Raw genomic sequence first — 22,652 nt, forward strand, 5'->3', positions numbered from 1 at the left:
GTACGATATCTCTAGCTGTCTCCACCTTGCTTCCAAGAAAAAATGTGATTTCACTTGCTAATGATTGACATTTATCGCCTCACTCATTAGATTCTGATTCTGAAGTAAAAAAATAAGAGGAAAATATAGTTTCAGTGTCATTAAACTGTGAAGTTTAAGGCCCGCTGTAGAGAAAGAGAGAGAGAAAACTTCATTTATTACAAAACTTCTGTGGAGCAGTTGAAGCATGGTTTAAATATTGCCGCCCTTTTTAAACGAGCGCCGCAGCACCCACGTTGGCAGCACCCAAAAACGCATATGTTCATAATTCTGCTACACACGTAACAACTCACCCGTTCAGGCCATTTTATAACTAGAAGTAAGCATTATATTTGGGAGAGATGACAGCGGATTTCTCAAACACCGCCGCTGAAATAATGGTAACTACGGTTGAATACGGCACGAGAGATCGCACGAGTTGAAAGCCGCTGGCAACACTGGACCTGCAGAAGAAGCTTTTCGCGTTTGCGGATAAGCGCTTCCTCCTGAGAATGTCTGCTACTTGCTAGAAATCAGGTGAGGAGTCATCCTGTACTTTAACTCACACCTCGATAAAATACGTAATTAAGGCCCGTAAACGTCGCTGGCCTGGATGCTATTCTTCTGCGGGGGGCCGGAGCCTCGTATTCTTGTTCGATGCTTCATTTGATTGCAATTGCTGTCATGTTGTTACCTTTCATAACCGCGTTCTCGCCCAATTTGCGAGTGATTTCGTGTGTCTAGCAGCTTTCCCTGTTGATAAAGTCCACACGGGAACTGTCAATCACGCGTTGATTACGTTCGCGCGGCTCACAGTGCGACTGAGCTCTGTTGGAAGTAAACGTCAATCGTGCCGGCTATGATTTCGGTACGTTTCAGCCGAGCGAAGTGCGTAGATTTGTAAGTGTGTGCGAGCGATGGTTTAGGATACCGCGCTGATAGTTAGCCACACCAAGTAAACGCCACTGGCGATACGCAGTCATCACTGCGTCGACGCGGTGCACGCAATCCGAGCTGGTTCTGTATTGACGTGCCCCGCCCCCTCTTTTAAAAGTACCGTACTCGTAATCTTGAGTAAACGCTTTTCTGACAGATTGCATTGTCTTACCGATATAGCAGTAAAACACTATCCGAATTCAGTTTAAATTTGACCCTTAGTGATACCCTTCAAGCTGTTTTCCCATGAGCGCAGTTTTTGTGCGCGGTTGTTTAATTATTCAGAGTATCTAAAGCGCCCATACCGTAGCTAGTCACTGTGGAGAATTAGCGTATCTACCAATCCTACCCTATTGTGATCGTTGTGTTTAAAAAAAAGAAAGAGGCGCCCCCAGCTTGCATCACCTCTAAAGATTTTGTCCCGACAAAACACATTACAAAACCTCTAATGGCGAACAATTTGTCATTATATCTTAGCCATGCAGCTTCAAGCTGGTTAGGAATGTTGAAGTCACAGTCTATGTACTGTCCCACTTATGTATAGTGTAATGCTGTAGAATTTGATGGAACGAAACAATATTACTGTTCGCAGGGCTTTTTATAATGAAACTTCACCAAGGAAAGCATGACTAGATGAATAAAAGACATCTGGCTGATTGAGATCCTAAAATAAACATGTTGCAATGCATTTGTCCAGATAAGTCTGAAACTCCTCCTCCAGGTTGAAAGTACAACAAAGGTTTTGATGTATCGAAGAAAGGTTTAAAAGAGGCACTAAAAGAAACGTTATCAGAATAATGCAAACAGACTGTTGGTGCATTAGACCACATTCTTCAAAAAAAGAAAAAAAGCTCTAAATGGCTGTCTGTAGCCTATGAACATGTTTACTAGATAAAACTGATTGCTTTTGAGAAGAAAAAAGGTTAGCACAAAATTTTGCACAATTCTATTTCTGGTCTAGCAACCAAGATGTGGTTAATCAAAAAGGATATTTGGTAATTCGCACATGTAGGTTGTTCTTCAATCATCAGTGTAAAAGAAGTTTCTGTCCTACCCTTATGTGGAACAAGATTTTTATTTTATTTTTATTTATAGACACTGCGGTCTGGTACCAGATCTTAGCAGGGTGGATATACACGAAAAAGTACAAACAGTTTAGCACATACAGGTGACTCCTATAATATATGTTCATGGTATTGTTACGATTTCATGTTTACATGGCAATGGTGTAATGAAGAAATGTTGAATTGCCTTTAGTTTAGATGTTATTGTTGGTTACTTGAACTACTGTACATTTGAGGCATTACATTTATATAAGTGTTTTGAGAATTGGCTGAATCAACATTGGAGGTGATGCAAGCAAAACCCAATTTTCACGAGTAATATTGGGCAAAGGATTACCTAAAATCTGCAGTAATCAACACAACCGTTCACCCTAAACAAGAGTACGTAAAATTTGTACGGTGACCTACAGTTTTATTCCAACAGTTTCGAAACAGCACTCATTGCTGGTTTAGTTTCGGGTAAATTTTGATATAAGGTTGTAATATGTAGTCTCTAAAATGCAGTAGGGCTCTCAGCACTGTTTGCCTATATTTTACATATAATTAGTAAAGAAAATGAAGGTTATAAAAGAGGACTAGCTGCTAGTGCAAGCTGGGCTGACAACATCCATGTAACACACAATGCTCTACTAATTGAGCTAGGGTGGCAGCTATTCTTGTATCTCCTGACATAATTACAGAGCCAGAGAGTAGACACACAACATGAAAGTGGCACCACAGGTGCTGAATTCCATCCTGCTATTTCGTCTTTGTTTCCCGTGGTGTTTAAGGAACACTGTAAAGATGAACCAACTCACCCAGATTAAGGGACTCTAAACCAGTTCTCAGTAACCTCATCATAATGAAATTGCACCTGTCACGAAAATGGCTTTGTTATATCAGTAAATTCGTTATAAATGTATATCCGTAACACTGTACAAATGGCGACACAATTCCTCGCTTACTTCGTTATAATCGAAAATTTGTTGTATCTGTATTTATTGCACGGAAGTTCGACTGTATTCACAGCCATCATGGCCGCTGTGCAACATCCCTTTGAAGCAGAGATGTCATATATGGCATATGACCTCAGGGTTTGAAAGGGGAGCAGTGGAAGGTTTATAATTCATGAGTCAGCACAGAGTGGTCAGCCATGTTGCTGTTTTTGCAGTGTCTCGTCAGCCTGGTGATCGGCACGGCATCACCATGACCATCTCAAGCCAGCTGGTGGTTCCCATGACGCTGTGGGGCAAGATTGCCCCCACCCACTGCATGTCATCCGTGTTCATCACGAAGGACCAGAAGATGATCGTGACGGGTTGCAAGGACGGCCAGATATGCGTCTGGGACATCGTAGACGGAGCTAAGGTAGGTCATCTCCCGCATTCACTGTTAATGCATGGAAATGACATTTGGGTGACTCAGCATAAACTTGTTATCAGTTAAAGGAAGCATGACAGACAGAGGAGGCACCTATAATTTTAATACAAGTTCTTGCGCAGTTTTTAAATGCAAGTTTAGGACACTAATTCAGGCATTTGTTGGAAAGAGCATAAACACTCGCAGGTCACCAACTACCAACTAATTTATTAAAATTGAAGATGAGGAATGAATGAATTGAACCTTTATTTCGCAAGAGAGGAAGGCGCTCAGCCGCAGTTTGGGAGTAGGTGGGGAAGGTATTGTTGGGTGAACAGCATAAGCACAATTAACATCACTTGGTGTGAATCCGTTTTCGGTAGAGGTTCAATGGAGTCGCTCTCGCGCGAGATGGTCGACCTCTTTTACACCACTCGAAACAGGCCACTTACACTAGCATAGTTTGCAAGTGCTTTTTGTGCTTCATCATTCGACTGTAGTACGTTTCCTAAAGCACTTATGTCGTCGTGTCGCAAGTGTTGGATGCGTGTTCTTCCTTGCGAGAAAGCTGAGCAAATCGAAATGAGGTGGTGTAAATCTGCTCTGCATAATTCTTGACAATGTGGGCATCGAGGAGAAGTGTTTGCAATTGCTTGTCTGGGTCTAATCCATTTGTCAAGTACATGTGGTGTGTATGCTGCATTGGCCATAACCTTATTAAGAAATATCTCTTGCTGGCGAGTAAATGCGCCCTTGTCGCTTAATAGAGGTGCTGGTGTAGCTTGTAATAGTCTTTGTTTACTGTCGGTTTTCAATTTTACGCGAATATAATGCATAAATGCTCTGCTAGGAGAGCCTGCGCGCAGCATTTCTAGGTAGGGATTGAGGTCCGCCAGGTTTGGCGACGAACTGGGGTGTGGGGTGCTCGATGAATAGTCAAGCCCACCCGCTTGCGCGGCGACCGCATGAGCGGCTTCGTTTCCCCCGTCCATGCCAGTGTGTCTCGGTGTCCACAAAATTTCCGCATCGATTCCGCAATCCTGTAATCTCTTTAACTTTTTTCTAATATCGTTGGCCACCACATCTTCAGTCGTTGTTGCTGTAAGTTCAGCCACCGCTTCGTACGAATCGGTCAGTATACGAAAGCTATTTCGAAGACTCTCGCTTGCTGTGTTACCTGCGTCAATCGGAATAGTGTTGACCGCTCCTCATATGGCCGACAACTCTGCATGTAAGGGTGCACCACCGGGAAGCTGGCAACTGTGATAGCCATTGTAGCGGGATGCGGATGTGCTGACACAGGCCATACTAGCTTTTTCGTGTATGATTGTTGCGTCAGTGTAGATGTCGATGGTGTTCTCAGATTTTCTGAGGCGCTGCCTTTTCTCAAAGAGTTGCCTGGTTTTTGTGTTGCGCCTAGATGAGGCATGATGCATTTTTTGCACATGTGTGTGACAAGACATGTCACAACTTTTAAGGTTTATATGAGCAATTAAATTTTCATCAAACAAGTGCACCTCAGTAGAAACTAAGTTTACAGAAGTATCACTGACACATCTACCTGTGTTTTTAATTAATGGTGCCTCGAAGAGTTCACAAGCTGCTTTATTACCACCCTTAACAAATATAGCGCATACATGCAGGCATTGCAATGCATGCTAAAATGCATGCCACTCAATTTGTTTGCATTGTTTGAATGCCTTCTCAGTCAATCAGTCGGACATCTGCCTGTTTGACCCGCATACGGTTTTCCAGAGCATTTATGGATAGGGGCTTTTTCTTATCCTTGACTCATCTGCTATGGTCAACTTGTCAACAAGCGAGAGAAATTGTTTAGGTCTACATTAAAATGCTGGCATTAGAAAATTGATGGAAGCTGAATGTCGCCGTCCTTGTTAAAAAAAAGGAAGCGCTGTAAATTGTATAAGTGCTCATACAGCAGCATTCAAGAGAGAAAACTGGCTACAAATATTGTATTGGATGTTCAACATTCGCCCATGTCGAAAATAATTCACTGTTTCAGTGATGCTATGAAGACAAGGTCTGCAGTGGAAACAAAACAGTGTATTTTACACGACGTCAAGTAAGGAACGGCCTGAAAGAATTAATCTTAGTATTCGGAAATGTTCTTGTTTTTTATTGATTAGATGATAGCAAAACGATATAAAATAATTGAATGTTTAGCTGCTACATATGTTGCTGGCTTAGTATCTGACCATTTCAGCAGCACTTCGATCAATACAAGATCTGCAGGTGTTTATGTAGCACTGTTTTCGGTTAAAATTGGCTGAAATCAGCTGCACTACATATAAAAGTCACGTTCTTTTTCGTGACTTATGGAGTCATTGGAAATGCACTTTCAGTGTGAAATCCAAACATGAAGCTTAAAGGGGTCATGAACCACTTTTCCAAGTAATGATCTAATGGCCTCAGTATCGGAGTGTACTGCCTCCGGAATCGATTGCCGCAAAAATTTCTCGAATCCGTCAAGAATCAGCGGAGTTACGGGGGTTTGGCGCACGCTCCCAGCGCTTTCTCTCTTTTCTCGTGCCGGCGAGCGCACTGGAAGCTAGACAGGGAGGGATGGCATGGGGGAAAGAAGTTACGCCAGCGCGCGTCATGAAACGCGATCGCTCTCCCGCTGTGATTCGCTTGCGCGAGTGCGGCTACCGTGTACTGAGGAGTGCGGCGCCGGCAAGTGGCGGCACCCCGCGGCAAGAAGCGCATCTGATCCGAACGCCGCTCTCGATTTACGTCGGCTATCGGCCAATAAGCATGCTATGTCTCTTGCGACGTACAGCGGACAGACGCCCCGCCCACCGACGAGAGTGAGAACCGGCCTCTGTTTGAAAAGAGGGTGCCTGGGGAAACGGCAACTTCGCGCTCCGCTTGTGGCCATTACGCGGCGCGCACGACTGTAATATTTGGCAGAGCAGTTCATAGCCGTGTCAGCTTTCCGCAGGATGTGTTTTTTCAATCAGCCCAAGGGGTGCTTCATGACCCCTTTAAGCCTTAATTTTCTGATATAACTTCTAGTGATCAACTTGCAAAATAAATTAAAATTGATTTCTTGGTGTATACTTTATCTAAACTGCAATAGCATAGCAGAAATTTTTTCGGAGGGTGTTCAATCATACTTTATGTATGTTTGTGCATGCATTTGTACGTGTGCTTGTTTACCATATTTTTTCTCACATATAACTCGCATCCCCGACTTTAACTCTACAAAAAACAAACACATGCATATAACTTCCACATATAACCAGTACCCCCAATTTTTTAAGCACATTTTCCGTCCATTTTTTAATGTGGGTTATATGCGAGAAAATACGGTATATACACATAGCGTGAAGCCCCCCCAATCCACCCCTTGGATACGCCAGTGTTAAACTGATTTATAAGTGTTTATTGTCTTTCTACAAGCTTCAGCTTACAGTGAGCGCTGTGTGTTGTCCTCTCCTTTTTCTTGGTTAGTGTTTGGTCTTATTGCTTGCAGACATGAATTTATATTGAATTTAATTGAAATGGATTAAGCCATTTAGGTTTAGCTCACGATGAGGGGTAACATTGTATGCTGGTGGTTTATGTTCAAGTGTGTGGTACATTTAACATGTCCACATGGGTGTTAGATTCTTGTATGTGTAGTTCAGAGTTTGTACAGTCATCTGGTTGAGAAGGGATTTGAAATGGAAGTGCTGCATCAGATCGCATTCACTAATGACAATATCTGCCTGCTTTGAGTTTTCTTCTTCTTCTGCAAATTAGAAGAGTAAGAGGATAAGACAAGTGCTATCTTGTCGGAGCTTCTTCTTTAACTGTTCCCTGTGGTTCACACTGTTCACATTCTTCCAATGTTGTTAGTTCAGCCCCTTGTCCATTGTGTCTCCTTTTCAATCTCACTGTTTTCTTGGGCTGCCTTTGTAATAACTAGTAAGTACACTTCCAGCTGCTAACCCTCAACCTTCGGAATCTGTGCAGATTGTGCCCCGCAGCATGCTGTTTGGCCACACTGGTCCAGTTCTGTGTCTGGCCAGTGCCTCTCCATCTGGGGACGGCTCACTGCTGGTCAGCTCCTCCGAGGCTGGGTATGTGGACATGCTTTGCTGGGTGACCGATACCTTAAAGAGCACACTAAAAAAGAAACAAAAAGAATTGTTTGAAGTGTACCAGGGGGTGGATTTTGCTAGCAGAGCTGGCTGCAGCCCATTTAGTATTTGGTTAGTGTCAGCAGTAGAACGGCATGGCATACCACTGGTTCTTACGTCTGTGCCCTAACGTGAGTGCCAACATTACGTCAGCCTATGAGCTACCATTTAGGCATCACGGTGTGGTCGATGTGCCTGCTAAGCCCACGATATGCACACTACTACTAAATTTGTGCACGGACGTCGACCCTCTTGCAACGCTTGGCCCAAAGCCAAATAATGGGACATCGGCAGTTGATCGGAGACTGTTGCACGTCATGTGTCGATTCCCACAATACATGGGATCTGGAAGGCTGACCAGCTCATGTTCTCTGCGTTAGACTATAAAATTAATCTTCCTTGCTCCATGTAGCTCTAGCTAATAGTAGCACAAGTGAAATAGAAAATTGCCTACTATTTACAACATTATAAAAGCCACACGAGAAGAAACTTAATAAGCCAGAAAAGCCACTGGAATGAAGCGTGGGCAATGACATCACATTGAAGTTCTCGCACCGGCTTCTTCCACCATCGCGCGGTCTGACAGTATCTGGTCGTGCTTAGTTGGTTTTCTTTTTAAACAGTGGAGATATACAGCATTGTACTGTATAGGAGCCATGGAGTGGACGTGGCAAAGTATGAAAAACGTGCTTTTTTTTTTGCCTTTTTTATGCCTGCATCCCTGGCGCTGTCTTGTTTTAAAAAAGTGAATGATGAACTAGCTTATGTTTTTCCGATGAGTCTGCTGCTTGAAGTTAATACTGTTGAATTGGCCAGTGTGTCAGCCTAGTTTTCTAAGGTTTATTTGCTAATACTGCTGTTCTTGTGCAAGAAGCAGAAGTAGTAAGTACAGGTAATATTGAGCTGTAATATCTCTGCGTGCAGCGAAATGTCCTTGTGGGACTTGACGGATGGCAGGTGCCTGGAAAACAACAAGCTTCCCTACGTTCATACGCATATGCAGGTGAGCTGTGCATGGGCAGGCTTGTCAATGTTACCAGCACTTTTGTGTCATATTCTGCAAGGAATAGTCATGTTAACAAAGGCATTGTAGTATAGTTCAAATAAAACAGATGCAAACAACACAAGGCAGGACACAGCTAGTGCTATGGACACCATGGTTACTGCATGGTGCTTGCCTATGATTCCTGGTCTTATGTTCTTTGCGTCTGTTTAATTTTGCGCTACAATGACTTCATCAAGTATAGACCAACTAGCCTAAGAAAAAAGTTATTTTGCTAGTTGTTCATTCTGAATTACAAGCTCTTCCTCTTACAGTCCCACATGCTTTCTGGAGGTGAAACCTCGTATCTGTTCTGCAACGGCTACTACGCGGATGTCGTCGTCCTCGACACCATGACGTTGACTGTGGCCTTCGAGCTGGTGTCGCGCATTTCTTCAGACTGGATCAGTGCCATGCACGTTATTAGAACACCTACACGAAATGGTGAGTCCATTCCACGTTTTTACATTTTTTTACTGTGGGACGTCAGTTTTACTCTTTCGTTGAGTGGAGAAAACAAATGGATGAATAATGATTGACCTGGCACGTGGGCTTGTTTCTTTTTGTTTTCTGTTTCTTTGCACATAGATATGTATAAGCATCTCGCAATAAACGTTCAGTTCAAGTAAAGCTTGTTCTCTTTGTATCTTTCCTTGGTAAAGTATTGTGCTACCTATTAATGATGGAGAAAAGTAGTTGAAGCTTTCAAGGTGTCTCTTTGTTGACGAGAAAATTTTGAAATATTAGTGGAAAAACTGACAAGCATCAAATTTTACACCCTAACCATGATGCCTGTAACGAAACACTGGGATGAGAGCCAGACCTGAATGTCTGGCTCAGTCGATGGTATGGCAGCAACTGAGTGATTCAATGCCCGTGGCTGATGCTTGTGCTCCGTGTCCTTCATTCTCTTTATTGTAACACACTCCCACGGCCAATAAACTACGAGGATCTGCCCGCTTCAAGAAGGGAAACTTCCTGGATAGGACGCTCGATTACAGAAGCGGACGCTAGCCTCAGGCGACACGCTCAAACGCCCTTGTCAGGACCAGGAAGCAGTCGGTCACTCGAGCCAGCTTCCACAGTATAGGAGCTGATTCACCATTGTGCACCAGGACCACATCACAGACTTATGTTCGTGGTGAAGGCTGGTGTGCCACTTTGTGGGCGCAAGAGCAACGAGTACTTCCTTGTGCCGATGTGCAGAGATGATCTTTTAAGGCTTGTCAGTGCATGATTCGATGTCGTGGATCGATGCCTGCTGGTTGAACAAGCCTAGCTCTTGAGGCAAGCACACTTCACTTTTGCCAAGTAAGAAATGAGACGGCATGAGTTGCACAGTTCATCGGGATCTGCTGATAAATGAGTTAAGGATCGCTGTCGATGTTTGCCTCTACCTTGCACAGACTAGTTGTTATGTCTTGGAAGGGTAGGCGACTGCGACCTAGTGCCTGCTGTAATGTGTCCTTGGTGATGCAAGCGATTCATTTCTACCTCAGCGGTATTCGACAAGAGATGAAATGCCAAAAAGCGGTGACAAAGCTGGTAGTGGTCATGTTGGTTGTCATCTTGAGATGAAGAGTACGTGTTACAGTGCATCGAAAAATGGCAATGTGAGCTTTGGAGTGAATCTGCTGTGCTGAATGACAATAAAGCGGTCTGCAGAAGCCAACTCCGACAACTGTAGACAGACTAGCTATAAGGAAAAATTGTGAGGTGTTATCCGGCAGTGATGGAAGGTGTTGCCACTGGCAGTTGAGCTTGGGCAGAGAGTGGTTTTTCTTGCGTGGTAAGTGGTCCATTCTTCCTACCAAGTCTTCAGGACTTCGCGGCCATGTTACTTTCAATCTTTAGCTTCTTGTTCTGAGGTTCGGTGGGCTTGCTTTGGTTCACTGCCAGTTTTTACCCATTATTTTGTCAATGTTGATTCATTTTCTTCAAAGCAAATGTTTTCAGGTTGATGTTTTCTTATTTTTTTAATGCTCTGTTCTTTTTTGTTTTGTTTTTTTCATGAATGATTGAGAAGGTGTGCACGAAAATGCTTTTGAGATACAGCACTACGATCTTCGTGATCTATAGACAATCTCACACAATGAATCACTTTTGCAACTTTTGAGCAATAGTTTATGGTCATGGAGTAGACATGAAAATAGGCACATCATTTGAAAATCATTATCAAGTTGTTGCCACGTTGCGACACAAGCTAAAGGGAAATTTTTGTTTGGGAGTATAGTGGGCAAATTGAACATGCACTCTTTATATCTCTCTTCATACTGCGTTCGTCTTTAAAAATATTATTCATGACTGTATTCGTCAAGAGGAATTGAGGCACCGTTCCATACAAGTCTGATGCCAACATGTTGCTAAGAAAAGAAACATATTTTAAGAAAATGTTCTAAGCACGTCTTCAAGCAACAGTTATGTCTTTCTGATCTCCATGGAAAGCAGCAGTTGAAAATACTAGCACAGACGTTCTAGATTTTTTTTCCTCTTAAATACTTTGTGCAGACGATGTCGTCGTAGCCATCTCCGCTTGTGGCATGGCCAAGGTATGGACCCTGTCGCCTGAGAATTACAAGGTTTGTTACAATCCATATCTTAATTCTTTAGCTATGATGGCCCTGAATAAAAAGAAAGTAAAGGCAGGGGACTTCCTCATACAAAACAACCAGCTCCTAAAAGCTTTAAGTAATGTTTCTGTTATTCAGAAAAGAAAACTGCATTACCCTGCATTACCTTGCTTATTTTCATAGTGCTCCTAAACTTATTTAATTCATTGTAAGCAAACTGTAATGTAGCATGTGTGGTACAACTAGTGGAGACTTATTCTAGGAAGCCATTTGACACTCTTGAAGATATGACTTTAAGTTTGCAAGCATACATATGTGATTGGATTTAATAACATCCAGCAGACGTACACTTAAGATTATATCTTCTGCTCCTTGAGAAATTTGACACAGGCTTGCTTGTGATCAGTAGTTTCTAAGAGAAGAAGGTCGCATGATCGACCGTGTACATGAAAGTTATACGGCAAAGTAGTCAGCGTCTAATTTTTGGACTCTCTAGGAACCATGAAATCATGTTTGAAAAAATCGGGCCGTTCTGAAAAAAAAAAAACGGAATTCTTGCCTTTTACTTCGCTCAAGTTGTGAACTTGTCACAGCCACGTTCGAAATGCCTCTGAATAATGCATATGAACGGGCCTTGCAGGCAAGCTTGTGGTTACATGGCCACAACAGCTTGCATCTTGGTCGATTGATGAAGCAGTGCTGTGTATTTGCTTTGTACAGCTTGGCGAAGATGCTCCTCGTAGGGCCAATAAAAATTGATGGGGCGGTTTCCATAGCAGAACGAGTTGAATTAGTCGACCCTGACACCTGGTGGAGCATTAAGATGAGAAAACAAGTGTTGAATGCCTGTGTTTGCCTTTCATGACACATGGAACCGCAAGGCTGCTTTTTCAATGGCCACAGGCATTCTGTTTGATTTGTCACCTAATTCAAGTGCTCAAAGATGCATCGACTGTTATACCTTCTTGTCAATAGAGTAACTGATTATGTGTAACTAATTGCTCAAAAAAAATATATGATTGAATAACAGTGAGCCTAACTGAGTAAGAAAAGTAATCGACAAATAACAGAATTGCCCAGAAATGTTCTTGATTAGAAGTAATCACTTACATGTAATTCGTTCCATACAAGTCTGCACTGGACCCATTTTGAATCTCTTGGAAGACATCCTATAGCTGCTTGTGTTTCATTCGCGTAATTATGACTTCTTTTTCGTAGGTATCGGCACTTGTTCTTATAACAGACAATGCTAGATATAATTCTGTTTGTGTTATAGATGAAATTGGAGCATTTTATTTGTGTGACTGCATGTTAATTCCGTCTTGTCACTGCAGTCTTCCAGCCCGCTGTACGAGGGGGAGTCGATGACCCTCAAGTGCCTGAACGCCCTGTGCCTGGCATGCTGTGCCTACAACCAGCGCACCATACTCGTCGTGACGGCCAAGTGTTGGCATGTAAGAGCGTGGATTTTATTTCTCTCGCTGGAATTCTCTCGGCTCTGTACCTGCACTTGTAGAAGTCACCTGTGGTGCTTTGCTGGGCACAAGAATTACCGAGAGGCCTAGAGTTAACCCTTGCCTTTAAATAGTTTGCGATGCCATGTATGCCCCATTTCAGCTTTCGCCATTCGCTGCCTTCAGCTAATTGGGCACTTGTGCATTCTAGAACTAATGCAAGCACCGCCAACTGGTGTAGAATGTGCCGTATTTTCTCGCTCATAACACACACGCAACTACAACTTGCGAAAATATTTAGACGTCCCTGCATATTACCCACACATTTCAACCGTGCAAATTAATTTTACGCCTTGATAGAAATGATCGCACTGCAACTTTATTTTGTTTCAGTCACCAAAGTCGTACTGCACACCAAAATTTGCGTATAACTCATACCCCACTTAGCTTCAAAATTTCTGTATTTTTTTAGTGGGTTATATATAAGTTTGTTGGCTTTCGGGTTTCATATTTTGTTTTTAATTCGAGGAGTAAAAGTTGGGTGCTATTTTTCAAACTGATATTCAGGGAGAAATTGGGTTTTTTATGGAGCATTTAAGAAATCTGGGTTTTTGAGGTTATATTTACGAATAATTTAAGTCATGTATTTATGCAAATTAATGTGTAATAATGACAGTAAAGAGTTATGCACGCTTTGAGTTAGCGTGCCATACTCATTACTGTGTATAGGAGTTTACTGTGTATGGAGTTCACTTAAGCCAACAGGATTCAACATGGTTATCCTGAGGCAGGGTAGATAGGGCCTGTGCACCACAAGCTTTGAGCAGGGTAAAAGATAAATACATTTAAACCTGGGTATAGCGAAATTGACAAAGTTAAGAAAAAATTCATTATAAACAGGTTTTTGTTATATCCAGTTTCAGCACGAAAATTCTGAAAATAAATGCACAAATTAAACACAAGTTGAATTGAAGGCAGAGCTCACCCAAAACATTTATTTAGAAGCAGAAAACTGTGTATTTTGCTCTCTTGCTTGTTTGTGAAGGACGGCAATACTGAACGTTCATAGGACATCACTACAACGCTGCTCCATCATCGTCTAGCCATGGCCTCCGAGATTGGCTCCGGCAACATGACGGCATTGTTGCCGGAGCCAATTTCAAAGGCCACGGTCTCGTGAACCCACAGTGCGGCGCAAGACGGCAAAGCGCGTGACAACAGTGACGAGTCGACCTCCGAAGATCTGTCGTCACCGTGGTCGCGAACAGTTTCCACCAGCGCCTAATCTGACATCTCAGTAGTGACGACACAGTTGTCGGCATTAAAAAAAATTGCTAGAGCTGCACATCATCAGGGGCTGCTTCATGCGCGTGCAGTGAAACCGCACATGCGCGCATGGCATCGAAAACAAGCGAACTCCATATGCAGTGCGGCTCCACATATGCGGCGCGAACTCGAAGTGTAACGACACGAAGCAAGGTTTTTTGTAGTGTTAGCTACACTTGCCTAGCCAGAGCCAATTTCGCGTGGAGGGTCATGAGCCGTGCTGCGCATGCGCGACGATCAGTGATGTCACACAGCTGGGTCACCGGAGTTGGCATCTCATGTGCTCTCCGACACCGCCACGTGCGGCTTGCCGCTGCTGGTCTGCACGTTCGGGAGGAGTAGCGTCATAGGCGCGGCAGACACACTGGCACCGGCACGCGCGCAGACTCCGCCACAGCTGCGCGCGGCTCGCCGCTGCTGGTCTGCGCCGCATTCGAGAGAAGTGACTTCGTAGCCATAGACACACTGGCGCTGGTGCGCGCGCAGCTATTTGCCTTCGCTGTGCAGTCACCGTCTGACACTGCGCTGGGGCCACTTGATAGCACCTCTGACTGGCGTTTGCAGGTGGGTAACGCCATGGAGAAGGAGAGCGCAAATGCTGCTCGACGGCGCAGAAGAGCCGAGAAGCTTATCTCATCGGATCCCGAAGTAGTTGCCTGGTAATTAGCGGTTCAGCTTACGAAGAATGAACAGAAGAAGGCTAATAATCCTAGACAATCTGGAAAGCTAAGAATATTCAGCTGAACCTTTTTTAACGCTACGTATATCCTGGCATAGCCGAGCTAAGCCACTGCAAATTTTTTTTTAGTGGTGTCACCTGGTGTTCACGTTAACGAAGTGCACTTCAGAGACTACTGCAACAACCGAAAGGTGGGGGTGCCAACGGAAAAGCCAATTTTAGGGGTGTGAGAATATTCGAAATTTTGAATATTTTTCGAATAGTGTTTGCTATTCGATTCGATTCGCTCTGGAATTTTACTATTCGAACTATTCGAACTTCCCAAAAACAAATACAGTCAACGTCCTATATAAAGTGCTCCTTCAAATTTTTAATATGCTTGACCTCATTACACTCTCGTATTGCGGAAAAGCTGCCTTTCAAGCTCCGTTACGGTCGAACTTTGCCAAGACACAGTCAACGTCCGATTGAAAGTGGTCCCTAGATTATCAATATGCTTCACCTCATCACACCCCGGTATTGCGGCAAAGCTGCCTTTCAAGCTCCGCTACGGTTGAACTTTGCAAAGAGACAGTCAACGTCCGATTAAAAGTAGTCCCTAGATTGTCAATATGCTTCACCTCATCACACTCCGGTATTGCGGTAAAGCTTCTTTTCAAGCTCCTTTACGGTCGAATTGTGCCAAGACACAGTCAACGTCCGATTGAAAGTGGTCCCTAGATTTTTAATATGCTTCACTTCATTACACCCCGGTATTGCGGCAAAGCTGCCTTTCAAGCTCCGTTACGGTCGAACTTTTCCAAGACACAGTCAACGTCCGATTGAAAGTGGTCCTTAGATTTTCATTATGCTTCACCTCATCCCACCCCCGTATTGCGGCAAAGCTGCCTTTCAAGCTCCGCTACGGTTGAAATTGTATTATCTCAAGAAAACGCTGGTTCCAACATGGAGATGAAAGATGTGGCAGAGTTGGGGGCTCAATTAATGCTGTTTTTGGCCTGAAATTTGGGCAGGAAGTCCGAAAAATCGGAAGCCGAAGCTTTTGAGCATCCAAAATTTCAGATGTTCTTATATATCGACGTCTACGAGGCAGATATGGAACTCCGGACTTGAAGGGAGTGCACCCTTGTCCGCCACATCAGTTGGGCTTCTACAGAAGTTGAAAGAGGAGGAGAGGCTGAGGTAATGGCATCTTTGCCTATCACGTGTAAAGTGTTGTTGGGAACACTTTGGTTGCACCAAATCATGTACATGAATAGAATTCGGCCTCTACATTGCCTCATTCTTGATAAGACAACTATGAAACACAACCCTGCCTGTGCTTCATCAACTTAGCGAAAAGAAACACTTTCATGTTGCTATCTCATAAGAATATACTTAGGAATCCTCTCTAACTTTTTTTTCTGCAATTTCGCTTCGAAGTATTCGAAACAATTCTAGAAATATTCGAGAAATATCCGAAAAATATTCGATTCGATTCGCACTCACACTTCAATATTCGAATTCGCTTCGCGCCCAAAATTTTGCTATTTTCACAGCTCTAGCCAATTTTCTTTCTTTCTTTTTTTGTTTTAAAGAAAGCCGGCGCGGTTAGTGTGGCAGCACCCACGAGCTACTGGATGAGGTTTGAAGGGAGGGAGGGGGGGGGCACCCGCAGCGGCACCTGCCTGCTCGCCTCGCGCACATCCGCACGCACAAACGAGCATTCGCCCTCACCTTGCAGTCAGGCTGGGCTTCAAGCGTGCCATGCGCAACGCCAACGCTTTGCGTTCTCTTTGGCGGGGTAACCGCAGAAGATGCATGCGGCTTCTACTCGTGCCAAAATGACAAAATGCGGGACAAAATCCCTAGGCTGTCGGCGGTGAGAATTCATTATATCAAGGGTGTCTCCCGCTGCCACTTTGTTACATAGAGGTCGCAAATACATGTGCTTCTATGGAGGAACGGCGGGGAATAGAAAAACTTCGTAATATCGAAGAATTCGTTGCATGGATGTTGTCACTGTCACTAAAGTGGCCCACGACAGTAATTTGGTACAACCTCGCTAACTTTTACGCCCCGTTAAAATGTAGTACTTAGTTACTATAAGGATTGTGTTATAAATAATTGCACACTCAGTTGCCGTGCAGCTCATATGAGCTGTCTGTTGAACTTGTAACGAAGACCTGTGCATGAACCAGTGAAGGTGTTTTGTGTCCAGAATTTCTTCTGTAAGAGCGTTACATGCCCCTGCTGTTTAACATAAATAAAGGTTTCAACTACATAACCGCCTACTGGCATCACAAAGAAAAGCTCATATGTTCTAGTGCTGTCGTGTATCATACTCTTGTACAGATTAATAAGCTTTGTACCGTAGGCCCAATAAAATGTGTGGAATGCACCCAGTCGCAATAATTTTTCTTTTTTTGGGAGAGAGGATAGTAGGCCTAAAAGATAAGCAGGCATACCCTGCTATTACTGTACTAATACAAGAATTATCATACAGTAACAGTCTCACTTGTTATATGGTTTAAAAATGTTTGATGCTATAGCTTTGATCCAAATCAGTCTACAACTTTCATTCTTGTAGCCCTTCAGAAATTCATCATTAGACATAACTTTGATATGCCAGTCCTCTTTAAAAAGAATAGCGTTTCATTGAGATTCCACTTTCAAACTAGGCCAGTTTTAAAAAATGCATATTATGTAATATACTAAAAACTACTTGTTGGGTGGGAAAATCATTTGCATCTTTGAAATGTTCTTTCCATGCTTAACAAATGCATAAGGCAAACATGTTTTTAAAAGGAGTGTGTGCCTTTCTAATGGCATTTCATGAATATAATTGCATGCTATAAGTGTGGAGGGCATGGAAGCACCACTGACCACGTTGTTGACCTCTTCTCTGTCTGGTCAGATCTACGACGCGTACGACTTTGCACTGCTTTGCTCGACGGACAACCGACCGGGCGAGCGATGGATGGGTGGGGACTTCATCTCTGCTGACCGCGTGTGTGTGTGGAGTGACAAGGGTCGGGGTTACCTCTATCAACTGCCAGCCAAGTGAGTTTCACTCTGACTGACTGACTGATTGATTGATTGATTGATTGATTGATTGATTGATTGATTGATTGATTGATTGATTGATTTCTGGGGTTTTACGTGTTAAAACCGTGATGTAATTATGATTCACATTGCAGTGGAGGACTACAGAATAATTTTGACCATGTAGGGTTCTTCAATGTGCACCTAAATCTAAGTACACAGGTGTCCTTGCATTTTGTCCCTGTCTAAATGCAGCGACTGCACACTGGAATCGAACACATGTGTTCAAGCTTAGCAATGCAAAGGATTCACTTCGATGTACTGCAGTTGTTGTCTGCTAAGCATGCTCCTAATCTCTGGATATACAGCTATACTTTTATGTGTTCAGTGGACAGCTGTCGTGTTACGTCTTGTATTGTTTCCAACCTATACAGCAGAGATTGACAGCTCTCAGGAGGCAGCAGACAGAAAAACAATGCAGTAAAATGGCAGAAAATTGGGCAAGTTGATACAAATTAGGCAGAAAAAAGAATAATGTAACTAACGTGTACGGACCAACGAACTCGCAGTGGTGAGCACTGACTCACAATCCTATAATGCCCTTCACAACCCCTGGGTTCTGCGAAACCTAGTTTAGGAACCCCTGAGACATTCATTTCATTAAACAGCAACTGGTTTGTCAGTCCTTGATGTGATGGGCTAAATAGGATGAAGCATTTATTTCGTGCATATACTTGCACTCCCTTATGTGCATATATCACTTTGGTCTGCCTGTAAATACAGATTACTTTTCTGTTTATAGAGCAGATGACACAGACTGGTCACCTAGACCAAGGACACTGACCAAGAAGCTGTGCAGATGTGTTAGTGTGAAAGTTTCTGATATGATTAAGGCATGAAATACTTAAGTTATGGTACTTGGATAAGAGACACCATTCCTTGGAAATTGCAGGTTACACAGAGCACTAGCCTCCACACTCATGCATTCTGCCACCAGTCATTTGTTATGACATAATTTTAGCAGTCGTATGACCTGAAATAAAATTTCAGAGGGTTTACATTTTTATTTAGTACACTTTTTATTGAAAATTCTCACTTGTAATTGCATTTCAGTTTACCCTGAATGCCATGGGTTAACAGTGCTGAGGTGTGCAATTCAGTATTATTCAGAGAAGCTGTGTACATATACTCTGTTCCAGAAGTTCCGTGCAGCAGAGCCAAGGCTACATGACCCTTGAGCGCAGGTTGTTGCGAAGCGAGATGTAGTGCCCCATATACGTAGCCCGTTGTTTGTCCTCATGACTTTTGCAAGCGGTCTCGTCGGAAGATTTTTATTGAAGGCTTCTCTGCGTGTTGTAGCTGTGATTTGTATGACGACTTTGTCGCATTTTCTGTATAAAACAATTTTTGTGGCTCCATGATACTGAAGAAAGAGTTCTTGCTTGTACGTGTTGTAACATGCAAATGACGAAAGAAATAACGCTGTTGTGGCTCGTATGTGTTATGTTTTTACTTATAAAGTACGAAGGAATGGTACGACACTGTCTAAACTTTTATGAGTAGTCCGCACAGCCCGAGCGTCCACAGCGCCGCGGAGGACCCAGTCTTGGGTTGTGATTAGTCCGCGGTGGCAGATTTGGTCACTCCTTAGTCAAAATGGCGGCGCCTGGTTCACCTGTGCGATATCGCTCCCGGATCAGCTTTTACCACAAGGGAGCGAAGCAGTTGGCTCTAAATGTGTTCGGGACAGTGCGTAAGGCATGCGTATACGAAATCTGATGAAGCGTGGTGCTTTCATATTCAATTTGGCTAGTGCGGCGCTTTCCACCGAAACATGAGCCACTGAACCCTATCCCTCAAATGTCTACGTGCAAGTATCTCGAAGACGCGCGCTTTTACGGTGCCAAGGAGAATATTTAACCGCTTTCACAATTACAGCTCATCTCACTGCGCAGTTGCACAGTGTCCCGAGATGCTCTTGCCGCTTTCGCTGCAGCGATCACCGCTAGCAGACGACAGGGCGCGGAAGGATACACTTAGATGTGCTCGCCCTCCTGATTGGTGAGAAGTCCTGTAGCTTCCACAGTGCTGCACGGAACTTCTGGAACAGAGTATAGCTGTCAAGTTAGAGCTTTGCAGGAGCAAGTTGGGACATACCTTCTCTCTCACCTTCATGAATTATGTTTACTATGTAGTCTATACCTAGCCACGGGAACATACTTGAGCCTTTCTTTTTTTTTATTTCTGTATGTTTCACTATTTCACTAGAACACAAACTTTCATGATTCTTCCCTAAGAAAATGCCTTTGTCATTCAATGAAAATAATTTAGTTCGGGAACACATGAATGAAACACAAATTCTGCCATTCGTACAGAAATTTGTTCAGGACATTAACATCCAGGGTCGTTTTAGCATTTATGTTACTAGATGTTCATTTTTGAAACTGTGCACGTTTTAATAGCTGTGGTAAATTATACATTTCATCCCTCTGTTTGTGGCAGCAGCCACATTGACTATGAGCAAGAATATACCTCTTGTATTTCAGGTCTGGGCAACAGTCACTGCCCAATTTACGGGGCAGTTCGTACCTCTGGTACATCCATTAAAATAATCTCATTAAAATGATCAAATTTAGTGTTAACAACAGAATACCTTGGAGTGCAGTTGACTAGTGCGCCTCCGATGTTAACCTATAGTACAATAACATGATGTTAATCTCTGGAATTTAATGGTACAAGCCGTGTAACATGTGCAAAAGTGAGCTGTTGGGAGAGTGTAAAGCTGTGCGCCAATAAAAGTGGCTAGTACTCAGTGATTAGCATACTGTTATGTGTCATAATGTGTCTGGCATTGCATGCTTGCTAACTGGAATTATTTTTAACTGAGCCTTTTTGGTTGTTATGTGTACATGAACTAACCTGACTTTACCAAATCAATGTGTGAGCTAGTTAATAACCCATTGTGAAGAAAACAGTGCAGCAGCGGACGGCAGACTAAAAAAGGGGGACAAAGCGAAGTGCTGACTTTCAACAGAGAGTTTATTAGAAATAGCACGCACATACATAAAATACTCGAACATATGTGCATGAACAATCTCTCACATCACAACGTTGTTATTAAGGCTATAGGAGTGCTCAAAACAGTGCAAAAAGGCTCTTACAAATTTTTTTTTTTTTTTTCATTTCGGGCTCTATTTTAAAAAGCTTTGCCAACAACCTTGCGATGCAATGGATTGTTTGCACATGTGTGTGTGTGCACGCGCACCATATCTAATAAAATCTGAGTTGAAAGTTGGCACCCGTCTTCGACACCATCTTTAGTCAATTGTCCACTTCTGTGTCGCTTTTTGCCACAATTGACTTTACTGGTGTGTATACTGTACTTGTTCCACATCAGTACAGTGCCGATTGCAAATGTTCGCAGTAGCATCAAACTTAATGTTCTAACAAGTTCTCGTGGGAGTATGATTTTATGCAGTAATAAAAGTTTTTAATCCATGGAGTAGTGATGCCTGCAGCACCTCTACTCACATGACTGTGCTAGCTGATGTCAAGCTGTGGGCAAGTGCGATCGACACGGTGCCCTTTCATACATTTTCATTAAACTCCCTTCAAAACAAACTTCCCTAATGCAAATCGTTTGCGACAGCTCAGAGACTTGCAGTGCATTCGGTTGAACTTTCTTTAACCCCTTTTTGTGCCTTCTTATTATTCTAAATTCTGACAAGATATCACCAATCATTATTTACCGGGGAATAGTTTACGTAGAACCTTGTGGACAGTAATCTAAGTGTTTAGTTATGCAAAATTTCAAATATTTATTACAAAACTTAATGTTACGAGAATGCATGTAACTAAAAGTATTATCAGTGAAAAAACTTGTATTAAGAAACTGAAATGTGTTGTGTAATTTTGCTTACCGGTAATGAGCAGATGAACCCAGCTTTTAGAATCGCATGGAAGGGGTATAGGACAGATTTCCAAAGCCTCTTTGTCCTGTTTTCGAAGGGTGTCTTGAATAAGTGCTTGAGAACAGTGAAAAACACTTTTGTGAAATGTGCCGTTCAAGTCATGTGCTGTCTCTCCAGCCTGAGGTTATGTCTAGCCTTCGGTTGACCATTGGTTGACCATTGGTTGAACATTGTGCCGAACGGTGTTGCTCACTCACCAAGAACAGAAAACAAATTCAACCCTGTCTTGTTCCTTTCTCCGAACAGCAAACTGAAGGGAAAAGCAATTAGGTTGGTATACCAACACCGCCCCCATCACCCCTGCACCTTGGCTTTTGCCACCTTGCATCAAAAACATGCAGCGCATGCGCACAATGTTTTGCACGACTCCATCGCGCTATGCTCATTAGTCGCTGCAAACTTGCACCCCACCCTCCTTACTGGTCACATGATGTGTCATGGCCGATGTTCACAAAGAAATGTCCTGCACTTCTGCCTGAAGAATGGCTTACCTATTCAATGCCAGGCATGAATTTTGTAGTGTTTTTTTGTCTTTAGCTGGATTCACATGATGGATGGAATCGTGATTTGGGATCGCATGCCACTTGTCACACTTTCCTTATTCCTCGCAAAGTAATCCATGGTGCAGACAGAAGCCAAAGTGGTGCAGAGATTATCAGCAGTAAATACTAAAATACTGATAGTGAAACGCCCCAGTCTGGCAACACCTTCTTCAATCCTGTTACGACTAGAAAGCTGTGATCGGGCAACTACTCACCAGAGAATTGAGTCGCTTGTTGAGTTGACACATGTGCAACAGGAAACACGTGACTGATGCCATTAGCTGGGTGGTTTCTTGTAGAACAGCACACTGCTCCAACATACCTTTAGTTTGTTAGTTTGTCCACACTACAATCAGTTTTTAAAGCTAAGCTTTCTCGGCCTCTTGCTGCAGCTAGAGGTGTCTAGGTGTGATCTTTTGAGTGTCAAAATGCTGCAATCTCCCAACTCATTTAATTTCTACCACAAAATTGTTGCAACATAGATAATGCAGAAAGAGAAACTATGTGTGTGATAATTGGTTTTGAGCCAGTTCCCCAACATAA

The 22,652-nt window shown here is 43.1% G+C and overlaps 1 protein-coding gene across 1 annotated transcript in view; it reads left to right on the forward strand.

The window, feature by feature from the left end:
- Window positions 1-444: 444 nt before the first annotated feature.
- Window positions 445-22,652, forward strand: part of LOC119394403 (WD repeat-containing protein 7) — a 105,434-nt gene continuing 83,226 nt past the window's right edge. The window contains exons 1-9 of the mRNA XM_037661697.2: window positions 445-555; window positions 3,169-3,365; window positions 7,335-7,441; window positions 8,426-8,504; window positions 8,819-8,987; window positions 11,052-11,122; window positions 12,448-12,567; window positions 17,469-17,614; window positions 21,814-21,837. Of these exons, the coding sequence (XP_037517625.1) occupies window positions 3,204-3,365; window positions 7,335-7,441; window positions 8,426-8,504; window positions 8,819-8,987; window positions 11,052-11,122; window positions 12,448-12,567; window positions 17,469-17,614; window positions 21,814-21,837 (878 nt within the window). The 5' untranslated portion in view covers window positions 445-555; window positions 3,169-3,203. The remainder of the gene's footprint in view (window positions 556-3,168; window positions 3,366-7,334; window positions 7,442-8,425; window positions 8,505-8,818; window positions 8,988-11,051; window positions 11,123-12,447; window positions 12,568-17,468; window positions 17,615-21,813; window positions 21,838-22,652) is intronic.

Source organism: Rhipicephalus sanguineus, chromosome 5 (genome assembly GCF_013339695.2).
Source record: "Rhipicephalus sanguineus isolate Rsan-2018 chromosome 5, BIME_Rsan_1.4, whole genome shotgun sequence".
NCBI lineage: Eukaryota > Metazoa > Arthropoda > Arachnida > Ixodida > Ixodidae > Rhipicephalus > Rhipicephalus sanguineus.